The 24,390-nt window shown below is 42.0% G+C and overlaps 1 protein-coding gene across 2 annotated transcripts; it reads right to left on the bottom strand.

The window, feature by feature from the left end:
• Positions 1–17: 17 nt before the first annotated feature.
• Positions 18–22,013, bottom strand: LOC126984831 (uncharacterized). Of its 2 annotated transcripts, none has more exons than XR_007737893.1 (4): positions 8,999–9,391; positions 4,113–4,219; positions 3,355–3,644; positions 18–425 (listed from the first exon to the last, which is right to left on the bottom strand). XR_007737893.1 is itself a non-coding variant. In XM_050839043.1 (4 exons), the coding sequence occupies exons 1-3, from the start codon at positions 21,215–21,217 to the stop codon at positions 3,375–3,377; spliced, it is 423 nt and encodes a 140-aa protein (XP_050695000.1). In that variant the 5' UTR covers positions 21,218–22,013; the 3' UTR covers positions 18–425; positions 3,355–3,374. The 2 variants fall into 2 exon arrangements, 1 of the variants encoding a protein (XP_050695000.1); XM_050839043.1 differs by lacking the exon at positions 8,999–9,391 and adding an exon at positions 21,172–22,013.
• Positions 22,014–24,390: the final 2,377 nt, after the last annotated feature.

Raw genomic sequence — 24,390 nt, 5'->3', positions numbered from 1 at the left:
TTCATCCTTTCTTTCAGGATGGTCGGTAAACGGGTACCTGGGGAGACTTGGTGCTCACCTTCTAAGGAGTGTGTCAAAAACACCCTCGCCCATGTGAAGCTCTCCAGAGATAACAGTGGTGACAGCATCATGTTCTTCAGTGATGGCGGGCAGTGATGGAGGGTGCCATGTGAAGCTCTCCAGAGATAACAGTGGTGACAGCATCATGTTCTTCAGTGATGGCAGGCAGTGATGGAGGGTGCCATGTGAAGCTCTCCAGAGATAACAGTGGTGACAGCACCATGTTCTTCAGTGATGGCGGGCAGTGATGGAGGGTGCCATGTGAAGCTCTCCAGAGATAACAGTGGTGACAGCACCATGTTCTTCAGTGATGGCGGGGGCCCTCACCAGTCTTCTTCATTAAGCTTCTGTCTTCCTGCTTCAGGCTGCAATCAAACAGTTGTTTAGTACCACATTAATATGTTTGGGGCAGATTGAATTATAGCTAACATAGTATACTGTTTGATTGAATATTTGAAAGAATCAAACCTAAACTAACATACTGTTTGATTGAATATTTGAAAGAATCAAACCTAAACTAACATACTGTTTGATTGAATATTTGAAAGAATCAAACCTAAACTAACATACTGTTTGATTGAATATTTGAAAGAATCAAACCTAAACTAACCAGGTTACCCCATTCCCAAGCTTGCAGGGTAGGCACTGAAAAAGGTAGATTGAAAAACAGAACTGTATTACTAACCTAAATGAATGTATTATTCTAGTGTTTGTGTTAGAGATAGGTTTACTGTTCAACAGGATGAGGTAGGGTTGTTAAGTTTGAAAATGGCTCTTAATGAAGCAGTAATAGGTTACTATTTTGTCTGTGATTGTTAAATTATTAGCATGTGTAAAAGCTACAACTGCTATATGCTACATAGTAATATTCTATGTATCTATATATCTTTCCCTTTGCCCTAATTAAAGGTTAAATTCAATATCAATGAAAAATTTCTGCTCTTATAAATTGTCAAAATGAGTTGTAGCCTATTCCTAACTGATCAGAATTAGTTTGCATCCTGAGAACACGTGATTGATGTAGTATTTGTTTCAATAGGCTAGAAATTTATCATTTAAATCAACACAAGGTTATGTTAGCCAGTCATTCATTACACATGTTTTTCTTTAGTTTGAGACAAGGTTATGTTAGCCAGTCATTCATTACACATGTTTTTCTTTAGTTTGACACAAGGTTATGTTAGCCAGTCATTCATTACATGTGTTTTTCTTTAGTTTGAGACAAGGTTATGTTAGCCAGTCATTCATTACATGTGTTTTTCTTTAGTTTGAGACAAGGTTATGTTAGCCAGTCATTCATTACACATGTTTTTCTTTAGTTTGAGACAAGGTTATGTTAGCCAGTCATTCATTACAAATGTTTTTCTTTAGTTTGAGACAAGGTTATGTTAGCCAGTCATTCATTACATTCATTTGACTAGCTTCCATAACCTTCTCTCGATGGACAGAAGTGACAAAACAAATGACTAACATAACCTGGTCTCAGTGTTACAAAGGGCAGAGCAAGTTAATAGTGACAGAAATAAGCATTACAAAAGATTTAGCAACCGAAGGGACAGGAGTACGCATTGCTACAGATGACACAGTAACCCAAGTGTGATAGGGATTGTAATGTTACGGAAGATATGGTGACGTAAGTGACGAGGACCCAGCGTTACAGACAGCGTAGTGACTTAAGCATGACAGGGATTGTAGAAAGATTGTGGAATGATTGTATAAAAAAAGATACAGTAACTCAGCAGTGACATAGATACGTAATGTTACTGAGGACATGGTAACTTACGATGATGAGGATCGTAATGTTGCAGATGAACTAACAATAATTTAAGTGTCAGAATTCATCATGTTACAAATGGCATATTAATTTTAGTGGCATGGATCAGAATGTTACAAAATATATACGTATATTAAGCGGCACGGATCGTAATGTTACAAGATACATGGTACCCACACCGATATGTATACGTAATGTTAAATGACATAGTAACTTAAATTAAATGGATATATTACGCTAAAAAAGCTTAGTAACCAAAGTGACATGTATACGTAATGTTACAAATGGCATAGTAACAAATAAAATGGATACATAATGTTAACAAGACTTAGTAACCAAAGTGAATGAATGCGTAATGTTAAGAAGACTTAGTAACCAAAGTGACATATACGTAATGTTAGGGATGACACAGTAACTTAAATATAATGGTTAGTAATGTTAACAAGACTTAGTAACCAAAGTGACATATATGTAATGTTAGGGATGACACAGTAACTTAAATATAATGGTTAGTAATGTTAACAAGACTTAGTAACCAAAGTGACATATACGTAATGTTAGGGATCACACAGTAACTTAAATATAATGGTTAGTAATGTTAACAAGACTTAGTAACCAAAGTGACATATACGTAATGTTAGGGATGACACAGTAACTTAAATATAATGGTTAGTAATGTTAACAAGACTTAGTAACCAAAGTGACATATATGTAATGTTAGGGATGACACAGTAACTTCAGTATAACATGGATCGTAATGTTACATCTACATAAAGACGAGAAATGAGCATAACAGTGAGTGCCGGGTTGCCGTAATCTTGCCTCAACGTACAGAGATCAAATTAACACACGACATACAAATTGCAGTTACTTATACAAGCACTTCGTAGGTAAGGTTGACAAGTTATATTCCATTAGTTTAAATGACGTAATCTCTCCTTGACATACAGAGATCAAATGAACATACGACATACGACTGAATTGAAGTTACTTATACAAACATCTCAAAGGTAAGGTTGGCATAACTTATATTTTGCTAGTTTAAATGATGTAATCTTCCCTTTACATACAGATCAAAGTAACATACGACATATGAAATGAATTGATGTTACTTATACAAACATACCAGTGAAATGAGGTTACTTATACAAACATACCAGTGAATTGAGGTTACTTATACAAACATCTCGCAGGTTAAGGTTGACGTAACTTATATAGCGTTACTTTAAGAGATGTAATCTTGCCTATACGTACAGAGATCGAAGTAACATCTCGAGAGTAGGGTTCAAGTAACTTATATTTCGTTAGTTTAAGGTTACATATACTTACAATAAAGTCGTAAAGAGGGAAAGAATAAAGGTGTGTGGAAAAGGTCATCTTATTGCCTACAAACACCAAGAGAGACAAATATTGGGGCGAGGGAGGGAGGGCAGGGTAACAAATACACACGCACACACACACACAAAAAAAAATAATAAATAAATAAATAAATAATTAAATAAAAACACTGAACCACATACCCAAATCAAACACCTCCACACTAAACATCCTTCTTCGACCGTCCATGTTGAGAGGAGCAGGAGGAGGGTGAGGGGGAGGAGGGCAAGGAGGAGGAGGCGGAGGCAACTGAGGAGGAGGAGACGAGAGTAGATGTGGAGCCGCCAGCGATGGAGTTGGCGGCTGTTCCTCCGTCCTTCCCTTCGGCGGCTGCGGCGGGTGACTTCTTGGCCACTGCCACCGCCTTGTCCATCTTCTCCTTCCGGTGGATTTGGTACTCAGCGATGAGCCGGCAGGTTAGCATGAAGAACACCTGGGGGGGAGGGGAGGGGAGGATAGGGGAGGTGAGATTAGGTTAAGTTAGGGGAGGTTAGGTAAGGTAAGGTTAAGTTAAGGTAGGTTAGGTAAGGTTAAATTAGGGGAGGTTAGGTTAGTTAAGGTTAAGTTAGGGGAGGTTAGGTAAGGTTAAGTTAGGGGTGGTTAGGTGGTAAGGTTAAGTTTGGGGAGGTTAGGTTAGACGAGGTTATTTAAGGTTAGGTTAGGGGAGGCTAGGTAAGGTTTGGTTAGGGGAACTTAGATAAGGTTAGGGGAGGTTAGGTTAGGTTAAGGAAGGTTAGGTAAGGTAAGGTTAAGGGAGGTTAGGGGAGATTAAGTTAGATTAGGGGAGGTTATGAAGTTTTATCTTTTAGGGTTCAAGGGCAATAAAACAAAAAAGGCATAAAAAACACTAGATCCTGCCCCTGAACAGAGAGAAGGAAAAATGACAACGGGGCATAATTACCAGTGAGGGGGCGAGTCTCTCAAACTTGTCGCCCACCATCCAGTGATTGTACCTGGCGAACAGCATCATGAGGGCCAGGACCAGGTTGGCAAACTGCTTCACACGCTCTGAAAGACACAGAAACTGCTCAGCAAGGACTGTAGGCGGGCATCCTCAACACTTCCCCTCACATCAACTCTTTCCAAAGGCCAAGAAAAGGTATCAATTGCATTCTAATGACGTGAGATAATCCAGCTTTCCAGACAGAGCAACAGATTGAAAATAGACAAACTATGTAGAGGAAGCATTAGTTTGAGAAGGCTATAAGAAAATCCATCTTTCCAGACAGACAACAGATCAAAAATAGACAAACTATGTAGAGGAAGCATTAGTTTGAGAAGGCTATAAGAAAATCCAGCTTTCCAGACAGACAACAGATCAAAAATAGACAAACTATGTAGAGGAAGCATTAGTTTGAGAAGGCTATAAGAAAATCCATCTTTCCAGACAGACAACAGATCTATGGAATATGCTACAAGACCTGTATGCCAAAAACACTCTGCTTTAAAGAAAAAATCTGAAAAGTTTCAAAAGATGGAACACTGAGTATGACTTAACCTGGAAGCAGCAGGGATCATGTTTCTTAATGGTCCCTCCAAGCAAGAAAAATGAAAAAAAATCACCCCTCTCACAAATCATTTAATAACATATATCAAAGCATTCGTGATCAGATTATGTATCATTTATTTTAGGGCACAAATTTGGCCAGTCGCTGCTACACGGTAAAGCCACAAATTTGGCCCGTCGCTGCTACCGGGTTAATGATGCAAAGACAAAATTAGGTAAGACTTAAAACTGCAAGATATCATTAGCAAGGGACAGGAATACAACTTAACTATAGGGAATTACTAATGAGGGAGGGACAGGGAAAACAAAGTAACCATTAACCAGTGAAAAGAAAGGCAACAGGTAACAAATACAGGTTAACAAGCACACAGGTAACTCACAGGAAGGTATAATTAACAAGCAGGATTGTTCACAAAGGAGGGGACTCGGACACAGGGACTTGGCCTCGGCTTACTATTATATATTACATGGAGGGTAGTAGTGTGTCCTTGAGCCATTATTAGTGACTAGCAACAAGGCATATGCGTCCCCAATGACCCAAAGTGACGTCAAGGGAACAAAAACCACCTGCCATATTAACGTGATATTATTATCATCATCATCATTAGCAGATTTACATAGATCTACATAGATCTTCAGACCGTGCAGATCCAATGGAAGGAGGACAGGGAGGGAAGGAAGCAAGGGAGCTGAAGAAGGAAAGGAAGGAAGGAAGGAAGAAAAGGAATAAATGATGAGTAGTGGAAGAATGAGATGAATAGTGGAAGAATGAAATGAGTAGTGGAAGAATGAGATGGGTAGTGAAAAAATGAGATGAGAAGTGGAAGAATGAGATGAGTAGTGGAAGAATGAGATGAGTAGGAAGAATGAGATGAGAAGTGGAAGAATGAAATGAGTAGTGGAAGAATGAGATGAAAAGTGGAAGAATGAGATGAGAAGTGGAAGAATGAGATGAGAAGTGGAAGAATGAAATGAGTAGTGGAAGAATGAGATGAGAAGTGGAAGAATGAGATGAGTAGTGGAAGAATGAGATGAGTAGTGGAAGAATGAGATGAGAAGTGGAAGAATGAGATGAGTAGTGGAAGAATGAGATGAGAAGTGGAAGAATGAGATGAGTAGTGGAAGAATGAGATGAGAAGTGGAAGAATGAGATGAGTAGTGGAAGAATGAGATGAGTAGTGGAAGAATGAGATGAGTAGTGGAAGAATGAGATGAGAAGTGGAAGAATGAGATGAGAAGTGGAAGAATGAGATGAGTAGTGGAAGAATGAGATGAGTAGTGGAAGAATGAGATGAGAAGTGGAAGAATGAGATGAGAAGTGGAAGAATGAGATGAGTAGTGGAATAATGAGATGAGAAGTGGAAGAATGAGATGAGTAGTGGAAGAATGAGATGAGTAGGAAGAATGAGATGAGTAGTGAAGAATGAGATGAGAAGTGGAAGAATGAGATGAGAAGTGGAAGAATGAGATGAGTAGTAGAAGAATGAGATGAGAAGTGGAAGAATAAGATGAGAAGTGGAAGAATGAGATGGGTAGTGGAAGAATGAGATGAGAAGTGGAAGAATGAGATGAGAAGTGGAAGAATGAGATGAGTAGTAGAAGAATGAGATGAAAAGTGGAAGAATGAGATGAGTAGTGGAGGAATGAGATAAGAAGTGGAAGAATGAGATGAGAAGTGGAAGATTGAGATGAGTAGTGGAAGAATGAGATGAGTAGTGGAAGAATGAGATGAGAAGTGGAAGAATGAGATGAGTAGTGGAAGAATGAGATGAGAAGTGGAAGAATGAGAAGAGTAATGGAAGAATGAGATGAGAAATGGAAGAATGAGATGAGCAGTGGAAGAATGAGATGAGAAGTGGAAGAATGAGATTAGAAGTGGAAGAATGAGATGAGTAGTGGAAGAATGAGATAAGTAGTGGAAGAATGAGATGAGTAGTGGAAGAATGAGATGAGTAGTGGAAGAACGAGATGAGAAGTGGAAGAATGAGATGAGAAGTGGAAGAATGAGATGAGTAGTGGAAGAATGAAAAAAAGTAGTGGAAGAATGTTTTTTTTTTTTTTTACAGCAGAGGAGACCGTTCAGGGCATAAATAAAAAGAAAACAACAAAAAATAAAAATAAACGCTTCTCACTGCTCCTGAATAAAGTACATAGGATTAGCCAAATAGAGAAATCAATTTTGGAAGGAGAGGTGTCCAGATACCCTCCTCTTGAAAGAGTTCAAGTCGAAGGCAGGAGGAAATACAGATGAAGGAAGATTGTTCCAGAGTTTACCAGCGTGAGGGATGAAAGAGTGAAGATGCTGGTTAACTCTTGCATAAGGGGTTTGGACAGTATAGGGATGAGCTTGATCAGATAGTCGTGTGAGGCGAGACCGCAGGAGGGGAGGCATGCAGTTAGCAAGTTCAGAAGAGCAGTCAGTGTGAAAATATCGATAGAAGATAGAAAGAGAGGCAACATGGCGATGGAATTTAAGAGGCAGAAGACTATCAGTAAGAGGAGGAGAGCTGATGAGACAAAGAGCCTTACAGCCGTACCAGAAGGCAGCCTCCTCGACTATAGAAGCTCTTCAGCCAATTTCTCATACCATAATCTTCGAGGGGCCCTCACCGTAAGCGAAGGAAAGGTGTTGACGGGCGAAATTGTTGGAATCTGGCAAGGGGTCAAGATAGGTACATCCTCGTGAGCCCCTTCGCATATTTTATGCATCAATTCTGCATTTCTCTCATTAATATAGTAATAAATGATCCAGGAATTATAATAAAATGTATTTGATCTAATATGAATCTGCAAAAGTTTTTTTAAATAAATGATTTAAAGTTTTGTTTAAGACTTTAGGGTTGTATCATGATTTTTAACCCTTGCCGAGTTGCCGTGTCAACACGCCTCCTTGGTCAACTCAAAGAGCTAGGCAGTCATTTCCTATAGCTCCGATGGGGCTCGAGCACTTTTCTAACGGCACCTTGCTTGACGGGATGGTAGCGATGGGCAGAGAAGCGTTAACGTCGGGTGGATGTGGACCCCCTGGCTGTGTGCGTGGAGAGAGGAGGAAACCAAGGGGTGCTGACGTCACTCCCCATCCCCAGCACAAAGTACGGGACAACTCAATAGAAGAAGAAACAGAATAGAAATATGACGCCTACGTAGGCGTCATCGTATATGCTACTGGGGCTTCATGATGCCTACGTAGGCGTCATCATATTGAAAGGGTTAATGGTACGGCTGGTAGACTCCACTCTGTCCAGAAGAGCTGTTAGAGTGGAGCCCCCCACACATGAGATGCATACTCCATACGAGGGTGGACAAGGCCCCTGTATATGGCTAGCAACTGTGCGGGGGAGAAGAACTGATGGAGACGATACAGAACGAGATGAGAATGAGATACAGAATGAGATGAGAAATGGAAGAATGAGATGAGTAAAGGAAAAATGAGATGAGTAGTGGAAGAATGAGATGAATAGTGGAAGAATAAAATAAGTAGTGGAAGAATGAAATCAATAGTGGAAGAATAAATAGTGGAAGAATGAAATGAGTAGTGGAAGAATGAGATGAGAAGTAGAAGAATGAGATGAGTAGTGGAAGAATGAAATGAGTAGTGGAAGAATGAGATGAAAAGTGGAAGAATGAGATGACTAGTGGAAGAATGAGATGAATAGTGGAAGAATGAAATGAATAGTGAAAGAATAAAATGAATAGTGGAAGAATGAGTATTGGAAGAATGAGATGAGTATTGGAAGAATGAGATGAGTAGTGAAAGAATGAGATGAGAAGTGGAAGAATGAGACGAGTATTGGAAGCTTGAAATGAGTTGTGGAAGATTGATATGAGAAGTGAAAGAATGAGATGAGAAGTGGAAGAATGAGACGAGTAGTGGAAGAATTAAATGAGTAGTGGAAGAATGAGATGAGAAGTGAAAGAATGTGATGAGTAGTGGAGAAATGAGATGAGAAGTGGAAGAATGAGATGAGCCTCAGAAGTGGAGAATGAGATGAATAGTGAAAGAATGAGATGAGAGGTGGAAGAATGAGATGAGTAGTGGAGGAATGAGATGAGGAGGAGATTAATGAAACCTTTACCCAGACATGACATGACAGCGACATAATCCAAGCCTTTGGATTACATTGAGTAAACGTGAGAACATGGTCATAATTATCACTTGCATCAGTGGTACTCTTGGGTGAAGCACACCACTGAAAGGCATTGATTCTTTTGCTGCAGCAATGGTTTATAAATACATGTTCCAGCTATTTTAGTGTTAGGTGACATTCTCTTGCCCTCACCTCACAGAGGAGTAAGTAATTCACTGTAGCTGTGAGACTCAACCAGGCTCCAGGCCCAGGTGCAGCTGCCACAGCTGTGGAAAGTCAGCCATCAGTATTTCCTTCCTCTTCTTGCTGTGGCTCCTCTCCTTTTATCACTTCACAGGCAAGCCTTCTTTCTTCCTTGTCTTACAAGATCACTTTTACCTCTCCTTCACTTCCCTTTCCCTATCAGGCTCAGCTGCTGCTAACACCCTGGTCACTATAACTACTGTAGGCAGACACACTTCAGAAGTGGATCTTCATGTGCTTGGCAATGTCTGCCTTTGTCTTAAAGAGCTTTCCACAAACATCACACTTGAACTCTCTAAGGCCATAGTGCCTGAAGACATGTTGATTGAGTGCCTGCTTCCTGCTGAACCTCTTCCCACTCCTCACACTCATGACTCTTTACACCAGTGTGTGTGTTCATCAAGGTAACCCTTCCGGATGATTTTTTTCCCACATTCCTTACATTCATAGTTCTTAACACCAGTGTGTGTAAGGGTGTGTGTATTAAGGGTACCCTTCTGGCTGAACTTTTTCCCACATACCTTACATTCATAGTTCTTCATACCTGAGTGTGTAAGGGTGTGTTCATCAAGATGACACTTATGCCTGAATTTCTTCGTACATTCCTTACATTCATAGTTCTTCACACCAGTGTGTGTAAGGGTGTGTCTATCAAGGTTACCCTTCAGGCTGAATTTTTTCCCACATTCCTTACATTCATAGTTCTTCACACCAGTGTGTGTAAGGGTGTGTCTATCAAGGTTACCCTTCAGGCTGAATTTTTTCCCACATTCCTTACATTCATAGTTCTTCACACCAGTGTGTGTAAGGGTGTGTCTATCAAGGTTACCCTTCAGGATGAATTTTTTCCCACATTCCTTACATTCATAGTTCTTCACACCAGTGTGTGTAAGGGTGTGTATCAAGGGTACTCTTCTGGATGAATTTTTTCCCACATTCCATACATTCATAGTTCTTCACACCAGTGTGTGTAAGGGTGTGTGTATCAAGGTGACTCTTCTGGATGAATTTTTTCCCACATTCCTTACATTCATAGTTCTTCACACCAGTGTGTGTAAGGGTGTGATATCTTAGGCCTTCCCTTGAGGTGAATTCTTTTCCACACTCCAGACACACAAACTTCCTCTCTCCTTTGTTGCTGGAGTTGCTAGCAGCAAGTTGCTTCATCTGCTTACCTCTGACCCTCCTGCCCCCTGCAGCAGTCTGCTCCTGCTTGTCTGGAGTACTCATGCCTCTTCTTCTTCTTCTGGGGTGTTCTAGGGGGCTGTTAGGCAGTGTTGTTGTTGCTGTTGTTATGGGCAGCAGCCAGTAGTCGCTCACATGAGCCCTGGTGTCATCCTGTGAGGGCCTCACTGGCTGCCCCGTCTTCCTGAGGAAGGCACAGGTGGGGTGGGTGGCTGCTGCTTCCTGCCGTGAGGGGTGGACGCCTGCCGCCGCCTGGTCCAAGGTGGCCGCCATGTCCAGGGAGGGAGGGAGTTGGTGTCGTGGCTGGGAGTGGAGGCAGGGCAGTGCAGCAGCAGCAGCAGGAGGTGCTCAATGGTCTCCTCGACAGTCCTGCAGCAGCAGCAGCAGGTGTTCAATGGTCTCTCGACGGTCCTGCATCAGCAGCAGCAGCAGGTGTTCAATGGTCTCTCGACTGTCCGGCAGCAGCAGCAGCAGGAGGTGTTCAATGGTCTCCTCGACGGTCCTGCATCAGCAGCAGCAGCAGGTGTTCAATGGTCTCCTCGACGGTCCTGCAGCAGCAGCAGCAGCAGGAGGTGCTCAATGGTCTGCTGAACGGTCCTGCAGCAGCAGCAGCAGGAGGTGCTCAATGGTCTCCTCGATGGTCCTGCAGCAGCAGCAGCAGGAGGTGCTCAATGGTCTCCTCGACGGTCCTGCAGCAGCAGCAGCAGCAGGTGCCCAATGATCTCCTCGACGGTCCTGCAGCAGCAGCAGCAGGAGGTGCTCAATTTCTCGACGGTCCTGCAGCAGCAGCAGCAGGAGGTGCTCAATGGTCTCTCGACGGTCCTGCAGCAGCAGCAGCAGGTGTTCAATGGTCTCTCAATGGTCCTGCAGCAGCAGCAGCAGCAGGAGGTGCTCAATGGTCTACTCGAGAGTCCTGCAGCAGCAGCAGCAGGAGGTGCACACTGGGCTCCTCGACGGTCCTGCAGCAGCAGCAGCAGGAGGTGCTCAATGGTCTACTCGACAGTCCTGCAGCAGCAGCAGCAGCAGGTGCCAAATGGTCTCCTCGACGGTCCTGCAGCAGCAGCAGCAGGAGGTGCTCAATGGTCTCCTCGACGGTCCTGCAGCAGCAGCAGGAGGTGCTCAATGGTCTCCTTGACGGTCCTGCAGCAGCAGCAGCAGCAGGTGCCGAATGGTCTCCTCGACGGTCCTGCAGCAGCAGCAGCAGGAGGTGCTCAATGGTCTCCTCGACGGTCCTGCAGCAGCAGCAGGTGCCCAATAGTCTCCTCGACGGTCCTGCAGCAGCTGCAGCAGGAGGTGCCCAATGGTCTCCTCGACGGTCCTGCAGCAGCAGCAGGAGGTGCCCAATGGTCTCCTCGACGGTCCTGCAGCAGCAGCAGGAGGTGCCCAATGGTCTCCTCGACGGTCCTGCAGCAGCAGGAGGTGCCCAATGGTCTCTCGACGGTCCACCAGCAGCAGCAGGAGGTGCCCAATGGTCTCCTCGACGGTCCTGCAGCAGCAGCAGGAGGTGCCCAATGGTCTCCTCGACGGTCCTGCAGCAGCAGGAGGTGCCCAATTGTCTCCTCGACGGTCCTGCAGCAGCAGCAGGAGGTGCAGAATGGTCTCCTCGACGGTCCTGCTGCAGCAGCAGCAGGAGGTGCCCAATGGTCTCCTCGACGGTCCTGCAGCAGCAGCAGGAGGTGCCCAATGGTCTCCTCGACGGTCCTGCAGCAGCAGCAGGAGGTGCCCAATGGTCTCCTCGACGGTCCTGCAGCAGCAGGAGGTGCCCAATGGTCTCTCGACGGTCCTGCAGCAGCAGCAGGAGGTGCCCAATGGTCTCCTCGACGGTCCTGCAGCAGCAGCAGCAGGAGGTGCCCAATGGTCTCCTCGACGGTCCTGCAGCAGCAGCAGGAGGTGCCCAATAGTCTCCTCGACGGTCCTGCAGCAGCACCTTCCAGGCAAGGCGGTGCACGGTGTTGTTGTTGTCCCGGCAGTGTTGCCAACTGCTCCTCAAACGCGCTAAATTGGACCCAAAACCGTTGCAATAGAAAGTACATTTCCGACGAAATATATTGTTATGCCCATGGAGGTATTATTTAAAGGAGTCGCCCTCCGCGCCGCCTCCATACAGACGAGTGAAGCCAGTGGGCGGAGCTTACCGAGTCTGCGGCGGAGCTACGATCGGCAGATAGACCCAAAACATTGCTATCTCCTGCATGGATCCATGATCTCCTGGGCTGAGCTAAGGAATTAACATTTGTTTTGCATACTAGACGAATAAAAAAAGAATTGATGGTTTGAGTTACGAAAAGTACATAATATTTTCCTATATATTTAATGTAGATCTATTATCAACGGTAATTATGTCAAATAATCACAATATCCAAAGAAATAATGTATTATACAGCAAGCTTTTCCGGGAGAAATGATAGTAAGATTGTTTTTTATAGTGTATTGTGTGACAAGGCACAAATAGTAAAACAAAAATTTAATAATTAGATGCCTTTTAAGTGTACAGTGACATGACGGTACACATATTCTTGATAAGTGCTTCAACCTTTATTGATGTCCACCCTGTAGTCGTGATCTAGTAAAAGTGGTTCACCTCAAAGATTATTTTCTCTCACTAGTCTTGCACGGTTCTGACATTTAAAATATACATATGATTTATATACCCATGTCACAAATATATAAGTAAGACAAAGCAATTTCACTCCCATTAGGAATTACAATTTACAGTATATATATTATTCATATTAATTACACATGTAGATTATTGTATAATATCATGAGAGAGAGAGAGAGAGAGAGAGAGAGAGAGAGAGAGAGAGAGAGAGAGAGAGAGAGAGAGAGAGAGAGAGAGAGAGAGAGAGAGAGAGAGAGAGAGAGAGATTTTATTTTATTTGAAAGATTTATTGTTGTAAAGTACAACAAAGGGGGATGGCTGGTTTTTGCAGACAAGCCCCTGACTATGCTTGGTACAAAAATATAAAAAGCTCCATTGTACACAAATACAAGTTGTGTTCAGTTAACAAAAAAAATAAATGGAATGAAAATAAAGACCAAATGCCTGATAACAGTTACCCAGATCACCACCTTGCAGCAAACTTTGGGTGGTCTTTAACAATGGCAGCTACAATGTCATGATTAATGAACCAGGCGACAAGGGAAGGCACGTCTCTTATACCATGGGGACGGTAACAGATAGAGAGAGAGAGAGAGAGAGAGAGAGAGAGAGAGAGAGAGAGAGAGAGAGAGAGAGAGAGAGAGAGAGAGAGAGAGAGAGAGAGAGAGATTTACATTTTACATAGATTTACATAGAAAATCAGACCACACAGACCCCATGGTCCAGACTTGGTGGTCTGTCCTTAAACCTAAGTGATTTTACATTAATCAGAAGACTCCAAAACGTTGCATTTCTACTCTAGTTGATATTAAGTTGAAGGAAGTGACGGTCGAGCTTATTTTTGAAGGAGTCAATCGTGTTACACTGGACCACTGATGATGGGAGCTTATTCCATTCTCGCACTACAACGTTGGTGAAGAAAAATTTGGTGCAGTCTGAATTTACTTGTCTACATCTGAGTTTTACGCCATTGTTCCTCGTGCGCAAAGTGTCATCGATCATAAACAATGTTGATCTGTCTACATTCGTGAAACCATTAAGTATTTTAAAACATTCGATCAGTTTTCCTCGGAGGCGACGTTTCTCAAGAGAGAACATGTTAAGGGTAGAAAGCCTTTCTTCGTAGGATTTGTTGCGCAAGGAAGGGATAATTTTCGTTGCCCGACGCTGAACACCTTCTAATTAGCAATATCCTTTGCATGGTGGGGAGACCAAAACTGTACCGCATATTCCAAGTGGGGTCTGACTAAACTGTTGTAGAGCGGGAGTATTACATCTTTATTCTTAAATAAAAAGTTTCTTTTAATGAAGCCCAACATTCTGTTCGCTTTATTTGCTGCATCGATGCATTGCTGTGAGAATTTGAGGTTTGACGCGATTTTGACCCCCAAGTCCTTGACGCATTGAACGCTTTTGAGTTTAACGCCGCGCATTTCGTAATCAAACTTCTTATTCCTCGTTCCAACTTGAAGGACCTGGCACTTGTCTACGTTAAAGGGCATCTCCCATCTATCCGACCAAGCTGAAATTTTGTGCAAATCTTCTTGGAGGCTTTGCCTGTCTTCGTCAGTGAGAACCGAGTTACCAATCTTTGTGTCGTCTGCAAATTTACTAATGCGGTTATTGAGTCTAACATCCACGTCGTTGATGTAAATAATGAAGAGCACTGGGCCAAGAACCGAGCCCTGAGGGACGCCACTAGTGACCGGCGCCCACTCTGAGTTAAATCCGTCAATCACTACTCTTTGTTGTCTGTTGCTCAACCAATTCGCGATCCATTGGTTTACCTGACCGTCAATACCTATTTGCTTTAATTTGTAAAGTAATTTATGATGCGGACTTTATCAAACGCTTTCTGGAAATCAAGATAGACTACGTCCAGTGATTTGGTTACGTCATAAACAGTGAAGAGGTCGTTATAAAAGGTTAATAGATTTGATAGGCAGGATCTTTTGTTTCGGAAGCCATGTTGTGAGTCCCCAATTAATGAGTGGCTTTCAAGGTAACTCACAATTTTGTCTCTAATTATGCCCTCAAGTAGCTTACCTACAACCGAAGTTAGACTAATGGGCCTGTAATTACCTGGTACTTTTTGTCTCCTTTCTTAAAATCGGTGTCACGTTAGCCTTTTTCCAATCTGAAGGGACAATGCCTTGTCGCAAGGACATATTGAATACGGTTGTGAGGGAGGAGAGTATTTCGCTTTTGTTTCTTTCAGCAGAGTTGGATATACTTTATCAGGTCCAGGACTTTATTTGTTTTAAGTGATTTGAGGGCTTTAAGGACTTCATCGGGTTTTATTTCAAAGTTAGACAATGCATGCTCGGGATTTACATTAGTACTGGTGTTGGTGGTGGTGGTGGAGGACTGTTATTATTAAACACCGAGGAAAAGTAATTATTTAATAGGTTTGCAACGTGTTGGCTGTCAGTCACTAGTGCACCGTCGCTGTTTGTTAAAGGTCCAATTCCACTTCTGATCGCCTTTCTGTTGTTTATGTAACTGAAGAAGGATTTCGGATTATTTTACAGTTGGCTGCAATATTTTCTTCATATCTACGCTTTGCCTGATGCACTAATCTTTTACTCGTCGCCTTGCATCATTGTAAAGTCTAATGTTTTCGGGCGTGCTTTGGTCTTTCTTTAACCTGTAAGACAATTTTCTCTCCTTGACTGAGTGTTTAATTTCGCTATTAAACCACGGTGGACTTTATTAGTGTTAATTCGCTTCTCGCAAGGGTACAAATGTGTCCTGCTGAGTGAGTAAGTGATTTTAAAGTTTAGCCAGGCGTCCTCTGCATTGCCGTCATCTGATAGTTGCATATCTATTAGTTTTCGTCGGATTTCTACGAAGTTGGCTCTTTTGAAATTGGGCACCTTAACTTTATTTTCAGTCACCGATGTTTGAGCTCTAATGTCAACGCGCACTAGTTTATGATCGCAGGAACCGAGGTGTTCTCCTACCGTGACATTACTGACTAGGTTATCTTGGGTCGCTATAACAAGGTCAAGTATGTTATTTTGTCGAGTTGGTTCAGAAACCATTTGGCTTAGATAATTTTCCTCTAGAAATTCGATCATTCTATGGGACTCACCTTCTGTACCCGACAGTGTCGCCCAGTCGATATGGGGGAGGTTAAAGTCTCCTAGTATCAGTGAGTCGCTGTTATTAAGTGACTGCCTTAAGACGCTGTACATTTCAAGATCGCCATCAAGTGATTGCCCCGGAGGCCTGTAAGTGACAGATATATTTAAATTGACTTTTGCAAGAGAGAGAGAGAGAGAGAGAGAGAGAGAGAGAGAGAGAGAGAGAGAGAGAGAGAGAGAGAGAGAGAGAGAGAGAGACAGACAGACAGAGATGAAATTTCATAAGAAGTCAGGCAGTACCATGCAAATTTATAATTATTTTATTTGGCAGTAATCTGGGTTGTGATAGTACACACACACACACACAAAAAAAAAAAAAAAAAAAAAAAATCTAACTTCAGGCCATCTTTCACCTGAGATACCAACCTGTTATATACAGTTTATTACTTCTCCTTTATATATATACGTACATGTGGACATGATCTCGTCCACCCATATATACACCCCAAAGACAGCTGCCCACCTCTCAGTTAAGTCTCGTCCACCCAAGTTGAGTAGCACTGTATAATCTAAATTCTACATTCCTTTGAACAGTATAAGTTTTGTGTATTCTTGACGACTTTTACTCTGTTTGCTCTTTATTAGATTATCAGTATAATGTTTTCCAGCATAATGGCATCTAACCTGGATGTATTTCTCTGTAATAGCCTTTATTAAAAATACCAGGTGATTTTCCAGTGGCCCAAAGTCTTTCATATGATGAACCAGAGTTGCAAATACAGGCTTGTACAAGTAGGTTTCTAAAACAGATCTCTTTAGTTCATTATAAGTTACTCTAGAAAGATTTTCCTCTGATGACACAAAATATGCTGCATGCATTCTGAAAACCTTTTCACAGGTCATGCATACATCAATAACATCGTCTGATGGAAAATCAGAGCTCCTCTACTCTTCAGCATAACTAGAGAATTTATATCATTATAAGTGGTACTTTCTAATGCGTCTAGACAGGCTTCACACTTTAAACATTGCTTTAGTTTAAATACTACAAATCCAGCTATATATGCAACAATTTTCTGTGAGCATAATGACATATGTGTTGGTGGGGTACATATACATAGTCATGATCACAATGAGCAGAATCTTGGGCATTTTCTTCAAGTATTTTGCTTCTAGCAATAGATAAATTTATTGAGTGAGCAGATGGTGGTTCTGAATCTACATTATCATCCCTGGAGCAGTTACTAGAAACTGTTAAAATGGGAACTGATTGCAGTGGCAGAGTGTTTCCACCTAGTACATCTTGTACATCATTGTGAACAAGTAATTTTTTGTAAGCAGACTTGAACTGCCTCGCCGTTGGGTTATTATTACATCCTCCAAGTCTGCGTAATTTTGCAAAAAACAGCTCAAGATGATCTTGACTAAATTTATATGTTAATAAAAAAGTAATTCCATACTGTTGAGAGGAAACTATGGTGTCATACAAACCTATTAAGCTATCTATACAAACAATAAATCCGAGAAATCCTGTTTTCCTGTTGCTTTCCAGAAGACAAGTGTAAGTGTTTGGCTGCTTCAGTGACATTATATAGGTCTTAGCTTCCTTCAGAAAATCAACATACTTCTTATGATTTTTGTTATTCATTGGGCATTTCCATTCACATGCTTTAAGATTCCTTGAGTTTAGAATGTCAAAAAGTCTGTTAAAAAATCTAACGAATTTTATTGTTGCCTCACAACCTTCAAATTCTTTAAATTTTTCATGCAAACAAATTTCAAGAGAACAAGCCACAGATTCACTTAAAAGTTGGGCTGCTAACTTTACATTCATTTTCTGTTTCATCCATTCTATGTGTTTATTTTTTAGTTTATTACCTAAATGAAGTCCCTCTTGTTGTTGCAAACTGTGCAGTTTATCAATATATTCCCATTTTACATACTTATTTTCACTGTCAACCAAACAGCATTTTTCAGCCAAAGTATTTCTCACTAACTTCAGCATATGACAAGGGTCCAGGAACACATAGATAGGCTTACCAGTTACAGGGTGAAGAAAGAAAGTTTTCAAGTCATTAGGGTCAAGTTTGCACCCAAGCTTCTTTACCATTGCTACATTACATCCCGCACCATCAAAAGTCAAAGAAATAACATCAATACCCACTGCAGCAAGCTTCTCTAAGCACTTTAATACTAGATTACTTCTTTCAGTTCCATTTAGTCCATCTATAAGGAAGTATCCAACAGGGAGTTTCCAGTGATCATTAACAGCTACCACCATAAATGTAAGGGCATTCTTTGCTATAGGTAAGGTGTCACTGTCCAGCTGAGTCCCCATATCTATGTACCCATGATATTTTTTTCCATCCCATTCTACATGCTGGCGTATTGCTACTTCATCTATCACCAAGGAACAAAGTAATTGTTTGCCATTTGCAGATGCAGCAACTGATTTAGACTGTAATACATTAAAGGCTGTTGAAGTAAAACCGGGGTCTCCTGGTATAGTCTGGTACCATTTCTCTATTGTCCTTGGATGTGGTAAACAAGTGTCAAATGTTTTCCTGACATAGTTGTATGCATGTGGTGAATAAAAGTGTAGAGTTAATGCAAAGCTCCTAAGCTCAGGTGAATATGATACTGGTACAGGTTTGTTCAATTTTTTGACACTTGTCTTTGTAGAAGGTCTCCTACTCCCCAGCACAATCCTCCAAAATATCAAAACTATTAGTACTAATGAACTCTTTGTCTTTTAGGTCACTGATAATATTTTGTAGTTGAGGTTTTCTGTTTAATAAACGTCTTTTCGACTGCTGTAAAGTTTTGATTTTTTTTCTAGCTGATACAAGGTTTGTTTGGCTTAATGCTAATTTTCTTTTCAATTTAGCTTTCTCAGGAGAGACTGAAGACACCATGGGTAATTTTGAAAGTCTATGAGGTTTAGTATCCAGAGGGGGATTATAAATACTTTCCTGTACAGTAGCAGCAGTATCCTTTGAAGTGTGATGACTAATCTCCTTTGAATTTGTGGAGTTTTCATCCTCCTCCATGGATGTGGCATCATTACTACAGTTATTTGCAGCATCAGTGTTTACAGTAGCATCCACTCTAGCTTCAACAGCAGGTCTAACTACTGTTTCTACTAGTACCTCACGTTTGGCAGGTGCTTTCCTAGTCTTCGTACCTTTTTGTAAATGAGATGGAAAACCTTGAAAGACAGTTGGTATTACTCCTTTCTTCAACATTACATAATTTGGTGTGGTCCTGTCAAAATCTTCTTCCACAAAATGTCTAGAGCAAAGCACTGCCGATCTAGAGGGATTAAAATTTAGCCTACGTGTGGCCAGTATCCACTTCCTCCGCAACACTTCATCTCTAGGGAACCTGACTGAAATAAACGCAAAAACAACCACTTGGATAAGCAATTTTGGTAATAACATGAAACACTAATGAACGACGATCACAATACACACAGGATGCAGTACAGGACATGACCACCATACACTGGTCACTAAACTATTCATATGTCAGAAACAAAAAAGTGCTCGGTTCCACTATTGGTCCTCTAGCAACAACAGACAGAAACATTGTTAATGAAGACACAGAAATGGCGAACATTCTAAATTGGCAAACATTCTAAATGACTTTTTTGCTTCAGTATTTACTGATGAAGACCTAGGAGATATAAAACCATTTACTGCAAGGCATAACGATGATACGTATCTAAATAACATACATATCACAGAGCGTGACATACTTCAAGCAGTTACTAAAATTAACGTAAACAAAACTCCTGGTCCCGACAAAATTTCACCCCGAATCCTTAAAGAAGTCAATTAAGAAATCAGTCACCCGCTGTTAATTCTCTTTACGAAGTCCTTACATCAAGGCATCAAAGCATTCATGTTTTTTTTTTTTTTTTTTGATGAGAGGGCACTCCATGACAGTTGTGTTGCAGTGTGTGGCCCCCTGGCCTGGAACACTGCATGTGCAACAGAGACCAGGAGAGTTACTAACCTTCCAGTAGTACCTATATCCTAGTCTAAGGCGCACTGCTACCACACCCTGAGTTTCACTGTGTCTCCCATAAATGTAGTCACAGTTTTGGGAGACACTAACATAGTGGACTCTGCTGGTACTACCACCGTCACAGCCATGGGCGTCGATTGTGGGGGGGGGGAGACGTGGGGGACATGTTTTTTTTTGCCCACCCCCCTCTTAACCTAACCCAAACTAACCACAGCTAACTTAAAACAATCTAAAATAACCTAATCTAACCTAATGTAACCTAAGCTAACCTATATTACAGAGGGGAGGCAAAAAAAAAAATTTTTTCGATGAAAAAATGCCCCCACCCCCCTAACCTAACCAAAAATAACCTAAAATAACCTAAAGTGACCTAACCTATCCTATCCTAACCTAACCCACCTACGTAACCTAAAGTATGGGGGGGTGGGGGGCAAGAAATTTTTTTTTTTGCAACGGAAAAAATTGCCACATTTATAACCAGCACATCAAAATCTATCAGAAAAAATTAGTTTTAACCCCCAAATCCTATTCTGACCTCTGCGATAATAATACCTACCAGGATATTGATAAAATAAAAGGTGTAATAATGAAGTCAACATTTAATGTTTTTTTTAAGGGTCTTGGAGCATGTTTATCACCAGACTAAAGCTATTACTTAATTATAAAATGTACTGCATGTGGCCTCAAAATGTCTCGGAAATAAGCAAATTTTTAAAAAATATTCCGGGGGAGGGGCTCAGCGCCCCCCGGATCCTCAGCTGTTTGGCTCGCTACGCTCGCCCCCTCCCTTCTGTCCCCTTCCCCCTATTTTAATTAATTAATTAATTAAAGGAATCGACGCCCATGGTCACAGCAGTGTGTCAGTTGGGCAGCAATGGTATTGTGGATGGATTGTTTAATTCTACTCTTAACATAACTAAGCGTGTTGCCTATTCAATGCCAGGGTCCACTGTGTTGTCCTGAAGGGCTCGTCTAGCAAGGCATCTGCCTTCTCATTGTGCTGGATGCCCACATGGGAGGGCACCCAGGTGAAGTGGATAGTAGCACCAGTGTCCTCTAGGGCATGGAGGGCAGTAAGGCAGTGAGATCACAGTCAGTAGGTGAGGAGGACCAGAGCTCCTGCAAGGCTGCCTGGCTATCTACAAACAGACACATATCTTTGTTTAAAGCTGCTACAGTATTTTTATCATATGTATCTGGTTATACAGTTCTCAGCTCACCTGTGAAATGATGTAGATCCACTACGATCCCTTTTGGAACAGCCATAAGCTGAACAGGCAGGCATTGTATGTTGCTGTTAAGGGCCGCGATGATCTAGTTGATCTTATGAGCCCTGGTGACGTCCTGTGCATGAGGGTTTCACAGGCGTGACAGCTGCCCCGTCTTCTTGAGGAAGGCGCAGGTGAGGCGAATCACAGCTTCCTGCCGTGAGGGCGGCCAGCAGCGTTGGCAGGTCAAAGGTGGTCACGTCTAGGAAGGCCAGTTGGCTTCACAGCAGTACTCGGTGTGAGTGGAAGCGTGGACACTGCAGCAGGTGTTCGATGGTCTCGGGGACTGTACTGCACCAAGGGCAGTGAGGGTAGGGGCCAGGTGCAGGCGGTGCAGGTGTGCGGTGAGTCTGGTGTGGCCCAGACGGAGGCATTGTATGCACGTCCACAAGATCAGCTGACTGATGTTTTGGGTCTAAGGGGGGAGGGGAGACAGCGGACCAATAGCGCGTTGGCTTCACGTTCGTGACGTCATGCCGACTCCTCCCATAATACCTCCATGGTTATGCCGGACGTGTTACTTGGGTTCCGTGTCGCCGTCAGGAGACTCCGTGGGAGGGAGATATGTAAACACTTTGCACAGCTTCTGAACGCTGAGTCACTGCCTCGCTGACCGTCCCCCCAAGTTCCCACCATTTTGTCATGCTTTCCGTTTCCATCACAGCTCCCGTTTCCATTATTTTATCATTTGATTTATTTATTGGAGTTACTGGATAATTCTTCATATCCGATTCGTTTTCTTTTTTAGGTTGCTAATAAATATTGTTATTGTTATTAGACTATGATCAAGTACCCACATCACCGAGATATCCACTCACTGAGTAGTGATCTCTCTCTCTCTCTCTCTCTCACTCTCTGAATGAAGTGAATATTTATTTTTTCGATAAAAAAAATAGCATGTATAGTTATTATGGATGTACTCGATCATAGTCTAATAACAATAACAATATTTAGTTGCAACCTAAAAAAAAATCGGACATGAAGAATTATCAGTAAATCCAATAAATAAATCCGAACAATCTGGTACCGGTACCGAGCAATCTGGTACCGGTACCGTACCGTTTAGCTGGTACCGTTAGTACCGGTACCTGCCCACCCCTAAACTGTCTGCCAGGTGAAAGCAACAGCACACGCCGAGGCCCGAGCAGCATCCCTTCTGGCCCTGCCCAACCAGCCCCCTAAAACACCCCAGAAGAAGAAGACGACGAAGGCTCCACACCCACGGGCCAGCGCTGGGGACCTGCTGGCCAGCGACACCCTCAGCCCCAACACTGCCAGGACAACACCTCCACCACCGCCGCCGGGAAGTCTTAACCTTCTCATGCAGCAGAAGTAGGTAAGCTTCTCCTTGACAGAGTGGAATCAAAGGCTCTTCGTTTCATCATCTCTCCTCCTCATACTGATAGTCTTCTACCTCTCAAATTCCGCCGCCATGTTGGCTCTCTTTCTATCTTCTATCGATATTTTCATGCTGACTGCTCTTCTGAACTTGCTAACTGCATGCCTCCCCTCCTCCCGCGAGTGTTGCCAACCAAAGTGCTCCAGAATTCCCTGAATCCACGAGCAAAAATTCCTAGAATTTCCATTTTATAATATAGTACCATATTTTGTGGTATCATTTAAAAATTAATAGGAAATCACACAATAGAGTTGAAGGCAGCAGTGCTGCAGTACAGGAGAATCACATGCATTTAATGCAAAAACATATTTATAATTTATGTCTTGTGGTAGAAAAAACAATAATGGATGGCCATTTAATGAAAGATAAACTTTGTTATACCAAAAAAAGAACCTTGTTATACCAAAAAAAGAATGCGTACTCGGCCACTTCATTATACATGTATATGTGCAGTGCAATAAATATAACAAATAAAACACTGTGCTTCATATTTCTGTAAAGAAAAACAAAACTCTTGGTTCATGTTATTTGCTATTTAATCTGAATCACTTGCATCACGCTCATACATACCTAGATTCATTTTGCTATCAGTTTGTCTTCAACAGAAAAGTGCCATCTAGTATCTTCCAAATACCGTTTGGAATGAAGAAATCCAACAAGTGTTTTGGTTGAAAGTCTGTTCCTCTGTTTTGTTTTCAGGTTGTTCACAGCTGAAAAAATTCTTTCTGCTGAGGCACTAGAGTGAGGAAGACATAGGAGACCAGAAACAAGCTGTGACAAATGTGGAAACATTGGTGTATCATCACCACTCTTCATTTCTTTAATTGTACACCAAAACTCTTCAACATCAGTGGAGTCTGGCACATTAAGTTCAGTATTTCTCAACACCCTCCATTCCCTGTCTACCTCATTCAGCTTATCAGGTCCTATTATCCCAGGAACTAAACTAGCTAGTGGTGCAATGGAGGTTATATTCCTATTCATTACTACTCTGGGATGAATGAAGCTGATGTTCTGAGTACCAAGCTTTTAAATGGAAACCTCATATATATTTGGTTTACACTCTCAATGAGAAACCCTAAGCAACGTTTCTGAAAAGCTTCTAGATCAGATTTTGACAATCCATGAGTGTTATTTTCAACTGCAGCAGATACTTTGGCACCCAAATAAATCTTATGAAGGGGAACAAAGTTGGATGGATTTCTGTACTGTACATTTTCAATAGCAGTCCTCCTCATATAATCACCCCTGATGTAACAGTCCATGATTGTCTTACAAACAGTGCTGACTGACTCATACATTGTATGGATCTGAGGTCCTTGTGACTGCATTTTCTTATTAAGATCATTAAAAAGAGGCAAAATGAATTCAAGAAACTGTAAGTATAGCTTGTTTGCTGGATCCTTCAGCTTATCCAAAATACTTTCCGCTGCTAAGATCCTATCAGATAAAGCTGCACTTGTAAAATAAAGCTGAAGAGCATCATACTGCTCCAATAGCCTAGAAACTACAGCCTGCAAAGAGAGCCAGCGAGTCTGACTAGGTGAAGCAGTTTGTGGGGTTTTATCACAAACTCCTGGAACTCTTCAGTTCAGATAGCTGCTTAGACTGACATGAAATAATTGTAAACATCCCTAGCTAACTGTTCTACTACTCTAGGAAGAGTTGCACACGCATAAGAAGCACACAAATGAAAGCTATGACAGATGCACTTCATGACAAACAAATCAGGAATGTCACTTTTCAAACGAGAAGCTAGAGAATTATGGGCA

The sequence above is a fragment of the Eriocheir sinensis genome, chromosome 57 (assembly GCF_024679095.1).
Source record: "Eriocheir sinensis breed Jianghai 21 chromosome 57, ASM2467909v1, whole genome shotgun sequence".
Taxonomy (NCBI): domain Eukaryota; kingdom Metazoa; phylum Arthropoda; class Malacostraca; order Decapoda; family Varunidae; genus Eriocheir; species Eriocheir sinensis.
This window is presented reverse-complemented; position numbering and strand designations above follow the sequence as displayed.

Bases quoted from the DNA above. Each gene is read 5' to 3' on its own strand.
- LOC126984831 (XM_050839043.1), bottom strand. From the start codon at position 21,217: ATGGCTGTTCCAAAAGGGATCGTAGTGGATCTACATCATTTCACAG. The intron at 4,220-21,171 runs GTGAGCTGAGAA...TGTGTCTTTCAG, and splicing joins GGATCTACATCATTTCACAG to AGCGTGTGAAGCAGTTTGCC. The intron at 3,645-4,112 runs GTAATTATGCCC...CCTCCCCCCCAG, and splicing joins AGAGACTCGCCCCCTCACTG to GTGTTCTTCATGCTAACCTG.